Source organism: Mixophyes fleayi, chromosome 2 (assembly GCF_038048845.1).
Source record: "Mixophyes fleayi isolate aMixFle1 chromosome 2, aMixFle1.hap1, whole genome shotgun sequence".
In the NCBI taxonomy this organism is placed as follows: Eukaryota; Metazoa; Chordata; class Amphibia; order Anura; family Limnodynastidae; genus Mixophyes; species Mixophyes fleayi.
The window spans coordinates 154,418,743-154,435,108 of NC_134403.1; the positions used below are offsets into that span (position 1 = coordinate 154,418,743).

The 16,366-nt window shown below is 39.2% G+C and overlaps 1 protein-coding gene across 10 annotated transcripts in view; it reads right to left on the bottom strand.

Moving 5' to 3' along the window:
- The window catches only part of DMD (dystrophin), a 1,967,742-nt gene that overhangs the window by 78,996 nt on the left and 1,872,380 nt on the right, over positions 1-16,366 (bottom strand). For all 10 annotated transcript variants that reach the window (XM_075200299.1, XM_075200300.1, XM_075200296.1 and 7 more), the window contains one exon: positions 245-446. In XM_075200299.1, coding sequence (XP_075056400.1) covers positions 245-446 — 202 coding nt within the window. The remainder of the gene's footprint in view (positions 1-244; positions 447-16,366) is intronic.

Consider the following 16,366-nt stretch of genomic DNA (forward strand, 5'->3'; position numbering starts at 1 on the left):
AAGGCTAGATAGCTATTGTATTGAATTGCATTATGACCGCATGCAATCATTTACATCATGCTTGAGAGTGGCAGCCTGCACATTGTGCGATCTCATGCTGAAAGCGCTTTTAATTTTATGAGATATGAACTATGACTTGCTGCTTCTATTCTGCTGGAGTGAACACACCAAAGGTGACATTCCATTACTCTAAACCTATCTATACAGGCACCTAGTATGTTCTAATCAGTACATCATCACCCACGTGTCATAAACATTCAGGAGCCAGTTCAGGCACATGTCTACGCAGAGAGGAACGTTCACCAAGTTGTTGTGCTCTTGCTCCAGTCGATCATAAATTGTGGTTAAACAATTAATAATCTGCAGGATGTCCATAAGCTGATCATTCTGCTTGAGGTTGTGCTGGTCCAAGGCATCACAGGCTGCAGACAAGCCCAGTAAATCCACTACAAACAAAAAAAACAAAGAATGACATTAATCCACCTATCGCATATAAATATAATAATATATATAATAATAATAATATATATATTATATATATCTATCTATCTCATGCGTGATTGAGGGGACAAATAATAAAGAATACAGATACAAAGAAAGCATGTATGCATGGGTTCCCTTGTGGTTTCAGGTATATACAGAGGAGTCAGAGAACAGTAATTGGTTATTTAATGTGTTCAGTCCCATAGGAACCTGAGCATACTGCTAATAATTGTGCCGAATGCCTCTAATTTCTAAGAGGTCAATGTGCTGTACAGGTACTGTTGACACTTTCTGAAAAATCACTTGGTTAACAACCGATTAATGAAAACAATACCTTTTTCGCTATATCATAAAATCCCCAGGAACAATGAAGAGAGAATATGCTGTGTGTGCATGTGCTGTTATATATGGTGAATATATTTTGGCTGCAATGCAAAATTCATTTTTAGTGCCAATGAAAAACAAAACAAGTACAGTATTAGGTACTAGTGCAGAAGTATTATTATTAATGTTTATATAGTGGAAATCATATTATATGGCACTGTACAAAAGGATATATAGTCATTCACGTAAATACCTGCCCCATTGTAGTTTACAATCCAAATTCCTTACCACACACGCCTATACCATACTTGCCAACCTTTGAAAAGAGAATTCCGGGAGACCCCGGGCAGAGGGCGTGGCTGGGGGGTGGGAGGAGGCGGGGCGCAGTCAATTGCGGCATTTTGGCCCCACCCCTGCAACGAAAACTTAATTTTGTTGTGGAGGGGGGGGGGGGGCAAAGTGACGCGATTCACCACGAATCCCGTCATTTTACAAAGTAAATTCCAGTGTGGGGGATATTTGCCTGCTCTCCTGGGAGTCCTACCCGGATTTCGGGAGTCTCCCAGACATTCCGGGAGAGTTGGCAAGTATGGCCTATGCAGAGTAAGGTCCATTTTGGCAGAAACCAAGTACCCCACCACTATTATGCTTTTGGACGGTGTGAAGAAACACATGCAAACATGGGGGGGAACATACAAAATAAACACAGATAGGGCTTGGCTCGGAATAGAGTTCATAACCCCAGTGCTGCCTACAAGAGGGGAGATCTATCTATCAATCTAATATATATATATCTGACATGTTTGGCATTACTACACAAAGACAATACCATTCACTATAGTGGCCAAGTTAGAGACTGTCTCATCCAACCTAGAGAGGTAGATGCATAACACCATACCTCCCAACTGTCCTGATTTCAGCACGACAGACCTGAATTTAGGAGTTTGTCCAACATGTAGGAACGTTCAGGGGGAGGGAGATATCTTATGGGCAGCCTAGTGCTGTAAAACTCTGAAGAATAAACACCTCCATGGTGACGGGGCCATGCCCCAGGTCCAGCTGCCGAGAACTTTCATGATGTGCAACAGTATTTCACATCTCTTTGTGCACTGTGTTTAAACATAACCTACTGTTTCTACATCTCATTCATTACTCCTTTCATTAAATTTACTTCAGTCAGTTAATACACTGTTCAAAACAGACACAGAACAATGACTGTACTCCGCCCCTGCATGAACGGCTTCACAAGACACAGCTGTATTATAAGCTGGCAGATTCCCTTCCTCTCATTTCAAAAAACAAAAATTCTAATTTGACCTCAGAACTAATTATACTAAACCATACTTTAATTAAATGGTAATTAAAACACTAAATCTATCTGTCAGAAAATGATTAATGTATTATAATGAAATGATGCACTGTGCACTATATATATATATATATATATATATATACATATACATACACACATATTTGTGCCTGTTGACTCATTCACTAAACTAATCGACTGCAAAGATAAGAGATAATGCAATATGGGCATTATATTACCAAAGATGTGCGGTGGAAAACAAATTAGCATGTGGCAATTTATCACCTTTTGCCATCGTTTAACAGATTTAGGGTACAATATTTTTGGCACTAAACAAAAACGGTTTTAAATAAGGTATTTTTAATTTAAAGGGCAGGAATAAATGCTAGATGCACAGAGCAGTTATACATTGCAAGGAGCAACAGACTAACCCCACTGTACTAGAGAGAGCAATACATAAAGTGGAATTGCTATAAAAAACAAACATAACAGGGAAGGACCAAAAAAAACAGAGTCCGAACCAAGATCATCTTATTGGTGCAAATTAAGAAAAGTGGACCGTAATAATAATAATAATAATATATTGTGTAAGTAAAACTAAACAAAAAAGTACATTGCAATTTGAATTAAACGAGAACTAGCTACCACATGTAATGATTATATGCCCAAGCATATATGCTGATCTGTAATGGTACCTCCTCATACAATAGAATAGTATAGACCATATTCTTCAAAATAGAATAGGCAGTCGCACACAACTCCTTCAATGGAAAACTATCCAGCTTCTATGCTGCTCAGAATCCATATTAAATTCCAGAGCTGCTTAAACTCCATAGATTAAAGTTCTAAATACCTTCATTAACACATGCTTAACCTAATCTTAATTATTCCCAAGATATACATACCTAAGCAAGATATCATCCCGGAAACCTGGCCTTTAGCTTATTATGAACACATTATTTTAATGAGAAATTAATTTCAAAAGGTCTCACATTTATTACAACCACCAACAAAGGGTATTCACTTGTAAATCCCAGTGCCTTTCAACACAAATATCAACCCTCTTCCACACTTTATTACTCAATATAAAAAGGCATCAGCATGTTCATGCTTTTACCTATTACTCACACACAATCATTTTTCTTATCATATTATTCTCCATAGGGAAAAGCAGTATTTAAACGGTCAGCAAACAGGGGAGGGCTGGCACATTTTATCCCGGGAACAAGACTCGACTCAGTAGCCTATTAGGTACATTTTAAAAGGAAAAAAAATGCAGGTCAGGTGGTCAATGACCAAACCCAAGGTAGCCAACTGTGGGACCAGCCCAGGGGACCACCCACTCTCCAGCCCAGCCTGCTCCTGTCACCAGACCTGAAATACAAATGGATTTGCTTTATTTATCACCACCACGGGTATATATCAAAAGGTTCCTAAAACAAGACATAATTTAAAAAGGACCACTAACACTTTCAGATATCAGATACAGTAAAATACACTTATCAGTATTAAGATGAAATTCCACTGAAGAACTGTTAAAAAGTAAAGACTCTCCTCCCCACTTCGTTACATCCATCAGATGCTCGTCCAAAGTATTTAGGACAATGTCTTAATGGTATCTGACATAGGTGAAAAAGTCGACATCATCAACATCATCATTTATATAGCGCCAGCAAATTCCGTAGCGCTTTACAATTGGGAACAAACAGTAATAAAACAATACTGGGTAGTACAGAGAGGTAAGAGGGCACTGCTCAAAAGCTTACAATCTAAGGTTAATGTGACATCACTGGCCCTGCCCCTGTGTACAAGTCAACCAATCCACAGAGTGCATTTCTTGCACAGCAAGTCTGCCAGGTAGTCACTCACTCTGTCTGTTCTGTTAGAGAAGCACCTCCCTCTTGACATGGCAGCAAGCTGCAGAGCAGCAAAAGACCATATGGTGGACATAATAATCCTTTTATTCAAGCACATTTTCATATATTACAAATCTCTACTGCCTAAATGAGGACAATGTTTGCACCCCACCACAACCTCTGAAAATTGGCATACCTCCCAACAGTTCCAGCAGTTGGGACGGCGGGTCGCACTTCTAGAGTCGGGAGTGTCCCGTCTAAATAAGGACATTATGGAGGCATTATTGAACTTACTAAGACAGCTACAATACATTTTGGCAAATATTTGCTTTACTTGCTCTATGAATTTGCTCTGTGGCTACAAGTGTGAAAGATGTACTGCATTAGTTTACAGTCCAGAGTTAGCATTAGATGTCTTAACCAGTATATTTGTACTTTCTATTTCACAGCCTCATTGAGGAATCCCCTGACAAATTACTAGCATCTTGTGTAGGGGCCTGAGAGTATTTCTTTGAGCTTAAAATCTTTAAGAGGATCCAGTTAATTCTATACACTATCAGAAAAAGCGGTCCCATTAAATCACGCAAGTCAAGCATGTAATCATAACTGTTTTGTATACAACAGAGAGACATGGCTGGTAAGCAGATGATATTCTATTTCCTTGAGAGATTTTTGGTATTTTAATGAGTGCAAAACCATTAACGATACAGATAACCTGCACATTAGTCACAGTCATTAGTTCCTGCCACAGCAATCAAGCACAGCACAATTTTAATATTTCTTGTATTCAGATGAAAACTTGAAGCTCACTGCATCTAAATCAATAAAGAACACATTTAACACTGCTATTAGGACAGTTCCAAGACCTATATCATATTATGCAACAAACACATTCTAGGTTTCAAGAAAACTGTTAAAAAAAATAAGATCTACACATTAATCAGAAAAAAACATTTTATTGTTAGGCAAGACCACATAGCCAGGCAAGAGTTGTGAACAACAGACATTACTGCAGGGCAGCATCACTAGCCACAAAGCATGTATAAAAATTGCAATTCACAAAGCAGCTCACGCATTTCACTTTCCACCCTGATCTATGGAGCACAAGTTTATACATATGTGTTGTATAAAGCATTATATATATATATATATTATATATATATATATATATATATATATATACTGTATGTCTGAGACTGGCAACCTGACACCTCAGGGGACTCATGGGCGATCTTCTAACCTTCAAAAGGAGCGCACATTACCTTTAATCTCAGGAGTGGGTTAAGACGAAACATTTAATCAAAGAAAGACACCTGTCTGCAATAACATATCAGCAGGCATTTTATACAAGTGATACAAGCTATAACCAGCAAATCTGACAATAAAGCAGGAAGGAGGTAGGGGCCTGCAGGTGAAGGCTTGGAGAGCCGCATGTTACCCATCCCTGCTGTATGTGCTACACTTGCATTTTAGAAATGGGAGTAAACAGATCACTAATGTTGCAACATATGATATAAACAAAATAACAGAAAATGTTACAATTAAAAGACCAGATCAGAAAAAGTAACCTTACTATTATTGCACGTCATATATTCTTAAGAAAATAATTAGCAAAACTGTGCACCTCCTCTTCTAGATATTTTTATGTAGGCATAATGCAAACTAGTAGTTGCTGGGGGACTTGTGTGAGCCGATACAAACTCTCTGTAATCTCATATAATCATTCAAAGCCATTGCTCTAAACCACAGGATTTTCTATAGTTTAATGGTGTTGCAAAAACCTATATTGGGGGAATTCAATTGCTGGCATGTGGCGCGCAGACATCGTGCCGCGCACATTGCCGGCAATTGTGGTAGAAATCTACAATAATTTTTACTCACATCTCTATGGGATGCAAGGAAAACTGAGTGGAGATTACGGTCATATCTCTGCCGCAGAGTGTCTAGAGACAGTTTGAGGCTAACTGAATTCCCTCCATTGAGTATGTTCATATAGTCATTCATTTTCATGAATAATTCTAACCAGAAGATGCCCATCATTACTGGATTTCATGAAGACATGTAAAATATATTTATAAGAGAAACTGTTTGGCTGCAACAAACAAAAGTAAGACATCTCCTTCCATCAGTAACTTCTTGAGTCACCCTCTCTCTCTCCTCTCCCTACCCACCTTGTCCCCCACACTCCTCTGTGGACACTATCTCCACCCCTTGCACCCCACTGTTATCCCCACTCGCTAGCCCACCTAACTTCTCTTCCTTCACTTCTGTATCTACAGATGAAGTCCGCACACTTATCCTCCTCGTCTTCCTCCAACTACCAACTTGACCCCAGCGGTTCTCACCTCCTCCGCTCCCGTCTTCTTAATGCCTGTTACCACTGTCCATCTCCTCAACCAAAACCTCTCCTCTGGTACCTTCTCCTCCTCCTCAAAAGATGACGCCGTCTCTCACACTCAAAAAAAACATTAAAAAAAAAAAGTCCCTTGGCCCTTTCTCTCTAACTACCGACTTATCTACCTCCTTCCTTTTGCCTTCAAAAACTTTCTTGAATGGGTTGTGTACAACTGCCTCATTGAATTTCTTTCATCTCTGTCTCCTTGACCCACTCCAATGTGGATTATGCTACATCCCCTCCATCGAAACTGCCCTCACTAAGATCACTTACTATCTTCCCTTCACTAAATCTCAGGGAGACTTCTCCTCTCTGCTTGACAACTCCCTACTTTTGCATACTCCATAAAATCTATAGACCTTTATTCCACTCTCCTTTCCAGGTTTTCCTTTTACCTCTCCAACCACCCCATTTCCATCTATACATCAGACTGCTCCTGCCAATCTCTTCCCTTACCCCTCAGGGTTCCCCAAAGATCCTTTTCGGAACCCTGCTGTTCTCCCTATACACCTCATCCCTTTGTGACATCAGCTCATTAGCCCACCAGTACCATGCTGATGACACCCAAATCTATCTTTCCTCCCTTATCCTACCACCTTCCCCTATGTCTGGCATCTCCTGCTGTCCCTCAGCCATCTCATCCTGGATGTCCCAGCGCTTTCTTATACTCAATTTTTCCAAGACTGAAATAATAGTCTTTGTCACCCCCTCTCCCCTCTTTCCATAACTCATTCACCTCCCCCATCTCACTTTTTGTTGATAACACTACCCAATTTTCTGTTCCTCAAGTCCACTTCCTAGGGGACATGTTCGACTCCACCCTCTCCTGCAAACTTCACATTCAGTCACTCTCCAAATCCTGACACCTTCACCTCCAGCTGCCCGCCTTATTTTTCTCTCCTGTCACTCTATACCTGCTGTTCCTCTTTTCCAGTCACTACACTGGCTTCTTCTCACTCATCTAGAAAGCTCTCAACCAACAGCCCCCCCCCCCACCCCCACACACTTCCAAACTCATCTCTACCAACACCTCTTCTCACCTCCTCTGCTGGCTCGACTACCAAGGGGATTCCTACTCCCACCTGGTCTGCTCCCTATCTGTGGAACAATGTAACACACATCAGGTTAGCCTCTACTCTCCCAAGACTTCAATAGTGCCCTTAAGACGAATTTCTTTATTCAAGCCTATCAGCCCCTTTCCAAGCTTATTTGCCTCAGCTACCACCAAAAGATACATGGTTTGCAACTTGCAGAGTGACTGGCACCCTGAACTAAAGAGGCTGCCACGGCATTTTACAGCACTATGCAATACCCTCTGGTCTATGCCTAGTTGGTCAGAGGTTCATCCTACAGCAAGATAATGACCCAAAACATACATCCAGGCTATGTCAGAACTACCTGTGAAGGACATTACGTAGTACTGGACAAAGGATATTGCCTTATATGTACTTATTGTAGCAAAGAAATATTTGCTGAGCTAAAGATATTTCCTTATATGTACTTGTTTTTAACCAGTTAATGCTCAAACTTAAGTATAAATAAAGGAGCAGTCTGGGAAGTCCCTCAGAGCAGACTCTGAAACTACAACTACTTGTCTGTGTTTCATTTCATCCTCTCCAGTCGACAATTTTATTACCATAGGAAATCATGTTATCAGAGATCGATAATAGGGGTACCAAGCATCGGTACCCCCACAATTTCAAGAGTCAAAAATTTTTTTCGTTGGACTGTTTTAATTTCAGAGTACATTAAGATATTAAACTGTGTATATTTCAATAAAAACCTTGGAAAAATTAGAGTGTTTTAAAAGTTTTGACCGGTAGTATAGGCAGCACAGATCAGAGTGGTTTCACAATCATAAAAGTTTAACACTTACTAGCAGTGGTCGAAGTGGAAATTTAGAAGCGACTATATGGTAAGTTAGAAGTGACAGTATGGCAAATGTAAGTTAAAGGAATGTGATAGTTTTACAATGAAGACAGTAGGAGAAATGGCTGTATGGTATATCGTCGTATACAGCACCACTTCCACCACTGCTTACTAGCATCCCCCTTCTCTGCCTTAACAGCAATGTTTTCAAGAGAGGAGCATAATAAGGCAGGTATGTCAAAGAGAATAATAATATATTGTGCAGACCATTCAAGGTAGAACATTGGCAAATCTTAAGGGCTTTATTTCTATAGGACCCCGATTTTATTTAAAAAGCCATACTTCAGGCAGAAATAGGTCAATATCTAATCAATCCTCTTCTGTGCCATTTCTGCATACATTGAAAGAACCATAGCAGGGATCAAAGCTGTTCTACAAACAGTATACTACAATGACATTAGCAAGACACCTTTAGGGTGATCATTTGCACTGCCTCTGAGGTGCAGCAGCCTTTAAGCACTATCTATATAGAGCTTTGGTGGAGGCTTCAATACCCTGCAGACATCAGAAAATATATTGTAAAGCAAATACAGGTCAGTAAGGGACACAATCTCTGGTAAAGTTTTGAATGTAATTGTATTTATATTGCATGTTTCTCCAAACAGTACTCAAAGTGCTTTACATGTAGTCAACATCCTAGTTACTGCATTTCTTACAGTGCATTGTAGTAGACCAAGTTTGAGGGCACAAACTTGGCCAAGCTGCAACCTTGTGGTGAGCTCTTTAATATATATATATATACATATATACATACATATATATACATACATACATATATATATATATATATATATACATACACACATATACATATATACACACACACATATACATATATACACACACACATATACATATATATACACACACATATACATATACACATACACACACACACATACATACACACACACACACACACACACACACACACACACACATACACACAATGTCTGGTTAAGTCTTTAAACACTTAGGGCTAGATTTACTAAACTGCAGGTTTGAAAAAGTGGAGGTCTTGCCTATAGCCACCAATCAGATTCTAGCGGTCATTTTCTAGAATGTGCTGAATAAATGATAATTAGAATCTGATTAGTTGCTATAGGCAACATCTCCACTTTTGCAAACCCGTGGTTTAGTAAATATACCCTTTAGCCTGCGGGGTCCCGATATTGCCGCTTTAAATTGACATTCATAGAAGTCACGGTGACATCAGAGTGTACTACTGAAGACCTGGCGAATCGGAATAAGCTGTGGTCAGAATTGTGGTAATCGTTTTCAAACAGGGAGTATTTGTTCCACATATACATGTTAAGCAGACAAACTCACATCTTATCCTTTCTGGCTAGTCCTAAACGAAATTCCGATTGAATTCATGTTTATATTCAGTGTTGGACTGAACAGAAAGCAGAATAGTACTAATAATGTTTTTGGAGAGTGCCGAGAGTCGTTATGGCTTACACTACCCACAGTCAGCAAGGTCTAACTGATGCAAACATGAAAGAAAAATAAATGGTGTTGGAATTGAAGAAATTCTCCTCTGTTTTTGCAGGTAGAGATGACAGCAAGAGGTTGATCATAATTTAGATAACCATTCTCTAGCATTTGTTTCAGAAAATGTATAAATCTGTACAAAACAAAAATAATGTCAAAGGAAAATTACATCACTGATATAATAAGCTGACAATATTCTTTTTAGCTTGTGCTTTTCTAACGGTATACTGAAACCTATGGTACTCTTGAGCCGCTAAGGAAAAAAAAAAAAAAAAAAAAAAGTTTCTAGCTCATTATAAAGCTGAACAAAAAAAAAAAGCTAATTTAGTAGACTGCAAGGCATTGTCACTTAATTTGCTGACAAATAAAACCTTAACCATGCTGAGCTCCGTGCCTTGTCCAACATCAGCAAATCAAGGAAAGGCCTGTTTATCAGCAACAGTCCCCATGGGTCGTACACAAACACTACAGTCTAATACCAATTTATTAACCAGATTGGAATTGCTGTGATGTCTTCAGAACACCTTTAACTCTAGGCTTTTGGCTAAATGCTTAGCTCCTCTGGGAATCAGGATCAATGGTAATTAAGTGAACCCCTCAAGCTTTTGGGTGGCAGTTCAATTATCTGCATGACTGCTGACAAACTTTTCACACTAATAGATAGCAACATCCTAAAAACAGTTAGAACACTTTATTCTAAGCTATTTGTCTTCCTGCACGTCAAGATACAAGACATATCGGACCCAATTGACATAAAATAGCACATATTCACATACCTATAGTCTGCAAGCAAGTTAAACACACAAATATGCTCCACCTGTAGGAACAGTGTTTTTCAGTTAAATGACATGTTCACATTATGAACTAACAAGGCAAGCATCTGAGGGGAAGATGTGGCCAGTGCCTCAAGTCATTCATCAATTGCAAGGGTTAAATTTTGCAACGGGTATTGAAGGAAGAAAAGAAAGAGTATTTTAACAGCATATATGTTTATAGTTAGGGAAACAGGAAAAATTTGCGCATGCTGCCGCGTTGTGGACATAAGTAGGGGGCATGACCACACTTTTCGGACGCACTTCTGACGCGCTGGTTCACCAAAAGCCCTTCTCTTTCCTGTAAAACCGCTAATTCATTGCTATTTGTGAGCGTGACCTGCCTACCAACCCACCGGCTCCATCAGGGTGATAGGACAGAGCCCTCAAAACAGGACTGTCCCACTGGTCATGCAATAACAGCTCAGGCAAATGCAAGTGTGTGAATTTTAAAGTTTCAAAACAAACACTATGGGCCCGTTTCATTAAGGAAAGCAAAAAAAAAGAAAAAAAAAAAAAAAAGGAGTAACTTTGCATCTTGGCAAAACCATGTCGAATTAGAGGGGGGTGTACATTTAAAATGTGAAGGAAGATTTATAGCTGAGGTAGGGCATGTCCTAGATTATCTTTAAATGTCAGCGTAAAAATAAAGCTATTAAGGTTGTGTTGCATGAAAAAGCGGTCAGTACTTAACTTATGTGCAAAATCATTAAATAATTTTAACCCCTTTCATTGTAACATGGTTCAACCAAGGGAAATTTTACTCTTTTTTTTGCCTTACTTTCCTTAATGAATCAGACCCTACAGCTTTATATAGACATCACAACGCCTTCCTCTTTTCTCATTCCAATCTCTTTTACTTTGTTAGTTTGTAAACCCACTTGTCATAAGTTCATTATATTTCAATGTTTTTCCGCATTAAATCTGAAGATACTCAATATTAGTGCCTGTAATCATCGATCTATGCACATTAAAGCCCTCTATAAACTTTGGGTGGAGGGTCATGTAAAGTTTGATGTACATCTGTTATTTTTTGGGCTACTAAACAAAATGAATCCATAAGATTCCTTAGCATTTTATTTCCTAGTGTATTTAAGCTTTAGTAGCAATAACATCTGAAATTAGAAAACATCAGAAATCCACGCTGAACATGGATTGTAAGAAAAAAGCCTTATATGTATGAACACCCTTTATACATAGTAATACCAAGAGTGAATGTCTTGGTATTGATTTAATCCAACCTCCACTGTCAGTGGGACAAAATATATATTTCCCCAGGCTAAAATAATTTATGGATGGCATGAAGCAGCCACCAGTGAAGGTGAAGGAGATTACTTGGCAGGATATAACTCTCCCTGCTTCCAGCACACTGGTGACTAAGTTAATATATGACTGTATCCCTGTAACCAGATTACCAAGAGTTCACCTTTCCAATGAATCTTTATTCTACAAGGGTGACAAGGAGGGGAGCTGGTAACCTCATATTAATTCACCTGAGGGCACCTCCCCAATGCTGTTACATACAGGGCTTCTATTTCCAAGACATCTCTTGGCAGCCACTGTTATTTTTATGGGCTTGTCACTTACTAAGCTATCTCCATCTGTTCAGCTATACATGCAAATTTGTACAAATACAAGTTAAACAGAAAAGAGGAAGATGCCATTTTCATGGACACACTTGTAACGTCTGTTAAGCTCCATACAAATACCAAGCAAATATGATATTGTTACATTCCTTACTAAGCAAGATACAAATATGAGTTGAGAGCCACAAAATTATCTGATACAGATAATATACTTGTATTAGGGCAGTTATACATCTGCTTGCATAGTTGTCAACAGTTCCTAATATCCAAGGAGATTTGTCCGTATTATTCATTATCGACACAATAGAGCATTATTTCTGCATGTTGGATGTAAATCTTACCATTTATTGTTATTGTCTACGCTTTTTAAGGAAGTATTTGCTTGAAAGTAATATTTACATTAAAAAAGATGTTATATTTAAATCCAATAAATATGACAGGATGGGCATTGTAGTGCTCAAAGGTCCACTAAAGACAGTAGGCAAAGAGCCTCTGAAAACCATTCAAAAATGTTGCCAAATGTGCGCCTGATCTACATTGAGATGCCAATTTAACTGCATAGAGCTCTATTGGTGTTTTGCCACCAATAAAGATGGTTATCACATTACCGAATACATAAAAATGATTAGCCTGTCCGGTTGTAAGTTGCAAAAACAAAGGCTTCCCCAAGCATTTGCATGGGGAAACCTATTAACAAGTATCACCACGTTACACGTATCTCAGGATGGTGTTAACAGAACAAAAGCATTAAAAAAAGCTTTGTTCTAAGCTTGAAACTTTTCTTAAAGGTATTAATGTTTTTTATATAGTAAAATTTGTTCTTGTGCGTCCAAGCAGGTGCATTTTAAGTGACACTTCTTGCACTAATAATAGATAGCTATATAAAACATCAGTACATAGACATAATATTGAACCTATGTAGCTTTTTACTGGGCATCAGTATTACTATTAATAACATTTATGTATATATACAGTCATGGTCAAAAGTTTTGAGAATGTCACATGTATTGGTTTTCACAAAGTTTGCTGCTTCAGTGTTTTTAGACCTTTTTTCAGCTGTTGCTATGGTATACTGAAGTAAAATTACAAGCATTTCATAAGTGTCAAAGGCTTTTATTGAAAATTACATTAAGTTTATGCAAAGAGTGTATTTTTGCAGTGTTGGCCCTTCTTTTTGAAGACCTCTGCAATTCACCCTGGCATGCTGGCCATTCTTGCCTTATCAATGCTTGGAGGTTGTCAGAATTTGTGGATTTTTGTTTGTCCACCCGCCTCTTGAGGATTGACCACAAGTTCTCAATGAGATTAAGGTCTGCGGAGTTTCCTGGCCCTGGACCCTAAATTTCAATGTTTTGATCCCCGAGCCACTTAGTTATCACTTTTCCCTTATGGCAAGGTGCTCCATCATGCTGGAAAAGGCATTGTTCGTCAAACTGTTCTTTGATGGTTGGGAGAAGTTGCTCTTGGAGGATGTTTTTGTACCATTCTTTATTTATGGCTGTGTTCTTAGGCAAAATTGTGAGTGAGCGCACTTTCTTAGCTGAAAAGCAACCCCACATGTGAATGGTCTCAGGATGCTTTACTGTTGGCATGACTCCAGACAAGCGTTTTTCCAGTTGCCCCAAACAATCTGAAAGGGGATTCATTAGAAAAAATGACTTTTTCCCAGTACTCAGCAGTCCAATCCCTGTACCTTTTGCAGAATATCAGTCTGTCCCTGATGTTTTTCCTGGAGAGAAGTGGCTTCTTTGCTGGCCTTCTTGACACGAGGCCATTCTCCAAATGTCTTCGCCTCACTGTGCGTGCAGATACACTCATACCTGCCTGCTGTAATTCCTGAGCAAGCTCTGCACTGGTGGTGCCCCGATCCCAAAGCTGAATCAACTTTAGGAGAATGTCCTGCCACTTGTCCTGGGTGCCCTGAAGCCTTCTTCACAATTACTGAACCTATCTCCTTGAAGTGCTTGATAATCCGATAAATTGTTGATTTAGGTGCAATCTTACTAGCAGCAATATCCTTGCCTGTGAAGCCCTTTTTCTGCAAAGCAATGATGACTACATGCGTTTCCTTTCAGATAACCATGGTTAACAGAGGAAGAACAATGATTTCAAGCACCACCCTCCTTTTAAAGCTTCCAGTCTGAGGGAGCAGAAAAATAATATTTGTGCCATTCTCAAAACTTTTGGTCATGACTGTAGTATCAGCATACTCCACAACACTTTACAATAGGGAACATATACAGTAATAAAACACAATTATCTCATTAAAACTGTCATATAGCTATTTCAAGGGATGATATTGTCATAGCCATCATTATACTGCAAGAGAACATGGATTCCAGCTCACTGTTACCACTGTACAGGGTCGATATCTCTGCATATCACCCATAGAGTCTGTTTTTAGAAACATCTGGCATTGTGCCTCAGTACTATGCACCATTTACTTCTACTCCTCACTTCAAGGTCAAAATTTTCCAGCCTTTACCTGGCCCATGTCCCCTTGGCTCTACCATACAAAGGGGGACTTAGTGTGTGGAATCCTTACAGTGCATTTCCATATAATTAGCTATTCATATTATCACCTTTAATCACTATATCTATATATATATATTTATATTTATTATATGTTTATTCTTAATGTTTATATCATGAGATAAACATTGGACATTTTAAAAATGAACTTTAAAAATTCATACATAAATTAAGCCCTCTTAACTGACCTCCACATTTGCTATTTTGTATTTTACATTATTGATTAAATGAATACGTAACTGCATAGTACTAGGTCTGACTTTGTAGCATTCCCTGCAAAACCCGGTGTTTTTCCCCAGCAAAGTATTACACCTGTCCCCACCCATATACTTCTTAATGCAACCCAGTTAGCAAAATGTTTTGGGGAGAACACTGAAAATCTAACCCAAGTTGCTAGATGAAGACTACTCCTAAGTGTGCCCCCTTGCTGCTTGAAGGCCTCGGTTGGATGGCAGCTCCCAGACTCGAGCTTGGGGGGTGAAAAACAGAACATTCGCAGGAAAGTCCAAGGCCTGCCATCGGAGGGCTTCTTGGTGTGCTGCAAAGGAGGTGGTCAGTAGAATAAATTCACTGCCTACCTGGGAAGCCAGAAAAGCTAAAAGCAGGTGAGAGCCAGGTGTGCAATAGGGTTAATTGAGTGTGATAGACATCAATAACTTTCCTCCCCTAGGGACCTCAAGGCAGGGTTGGAATCGTATACCCACTGGTAGATTAGAGCTCCTGCAGAACCTCTTTAATATATGGTATCATTCAATTCTCTTCTTGGCTTTATCACTTCAGTTTTATGGAGCCGTTAGTGATTGACAGACCAGCAGATTCTGCAGCAGCTGTAGGATTTTATTTGAACTTCAACTGTCCCCCTTTTAAACCTATAGACTGACTCTCTTCTGCCCTGTGGATATAGGAGGGGGTGTCCTGAAGGAGAAGTCTCTATGCACTAATGGCACTAATGTGACAGAGAGGCAGTTCAGAGGGCTCAGAGAATTCCACCGGAGAGCATGGGGGAAGTGCATGACGCCACTTCCATTACACATTTTAATCTTTTTACTAGGAACCACTAAAGAGGTATTTTATTTTTCCTCCAATTAGTGGAGCGGATTCTGTGTCACCACAAGGCTGGCCCTGTAAAGTGGTAAGCTCCAGGCCAGTACTTGTCAGCTGTCTCAGTGATATATTTCATAAATGAAGGTGGTAAGTGAACAAAAATCACACTTATCGCAACAGGACTAGTAATAATAAATAGACCCCTAATTCCTTGCTAAACGCAGACCCATGCATTTAAGGCCATGACTAAATGCAATGATGTTAAAAGTTAGCTGGCAGCTGGGGCAAAATATGATATGGTCCATAAGTCAGGGCGAGCCGTAAACAGTGCACAAGGTAAATACAAGAAAAGAATAGCTACTATCATTGTAATACACTTTCCAAGAATACACTGAAGGTAACAGGTTAGCAGAGTTCCTCAATGCCTACAATGGTATCATTGAGCTGCCTTTGCAAGATTTTTTGATAAATTAAGCGATAATAGGTTTTCTAATGCAACAATATGAAGCAATCGAACACTAGTCCTATCACTTATTAATAAATACAGCACATTATAATGAACTCTGAAGGTCCGGGCATCTCAGAGGGCTACCATAACCCCG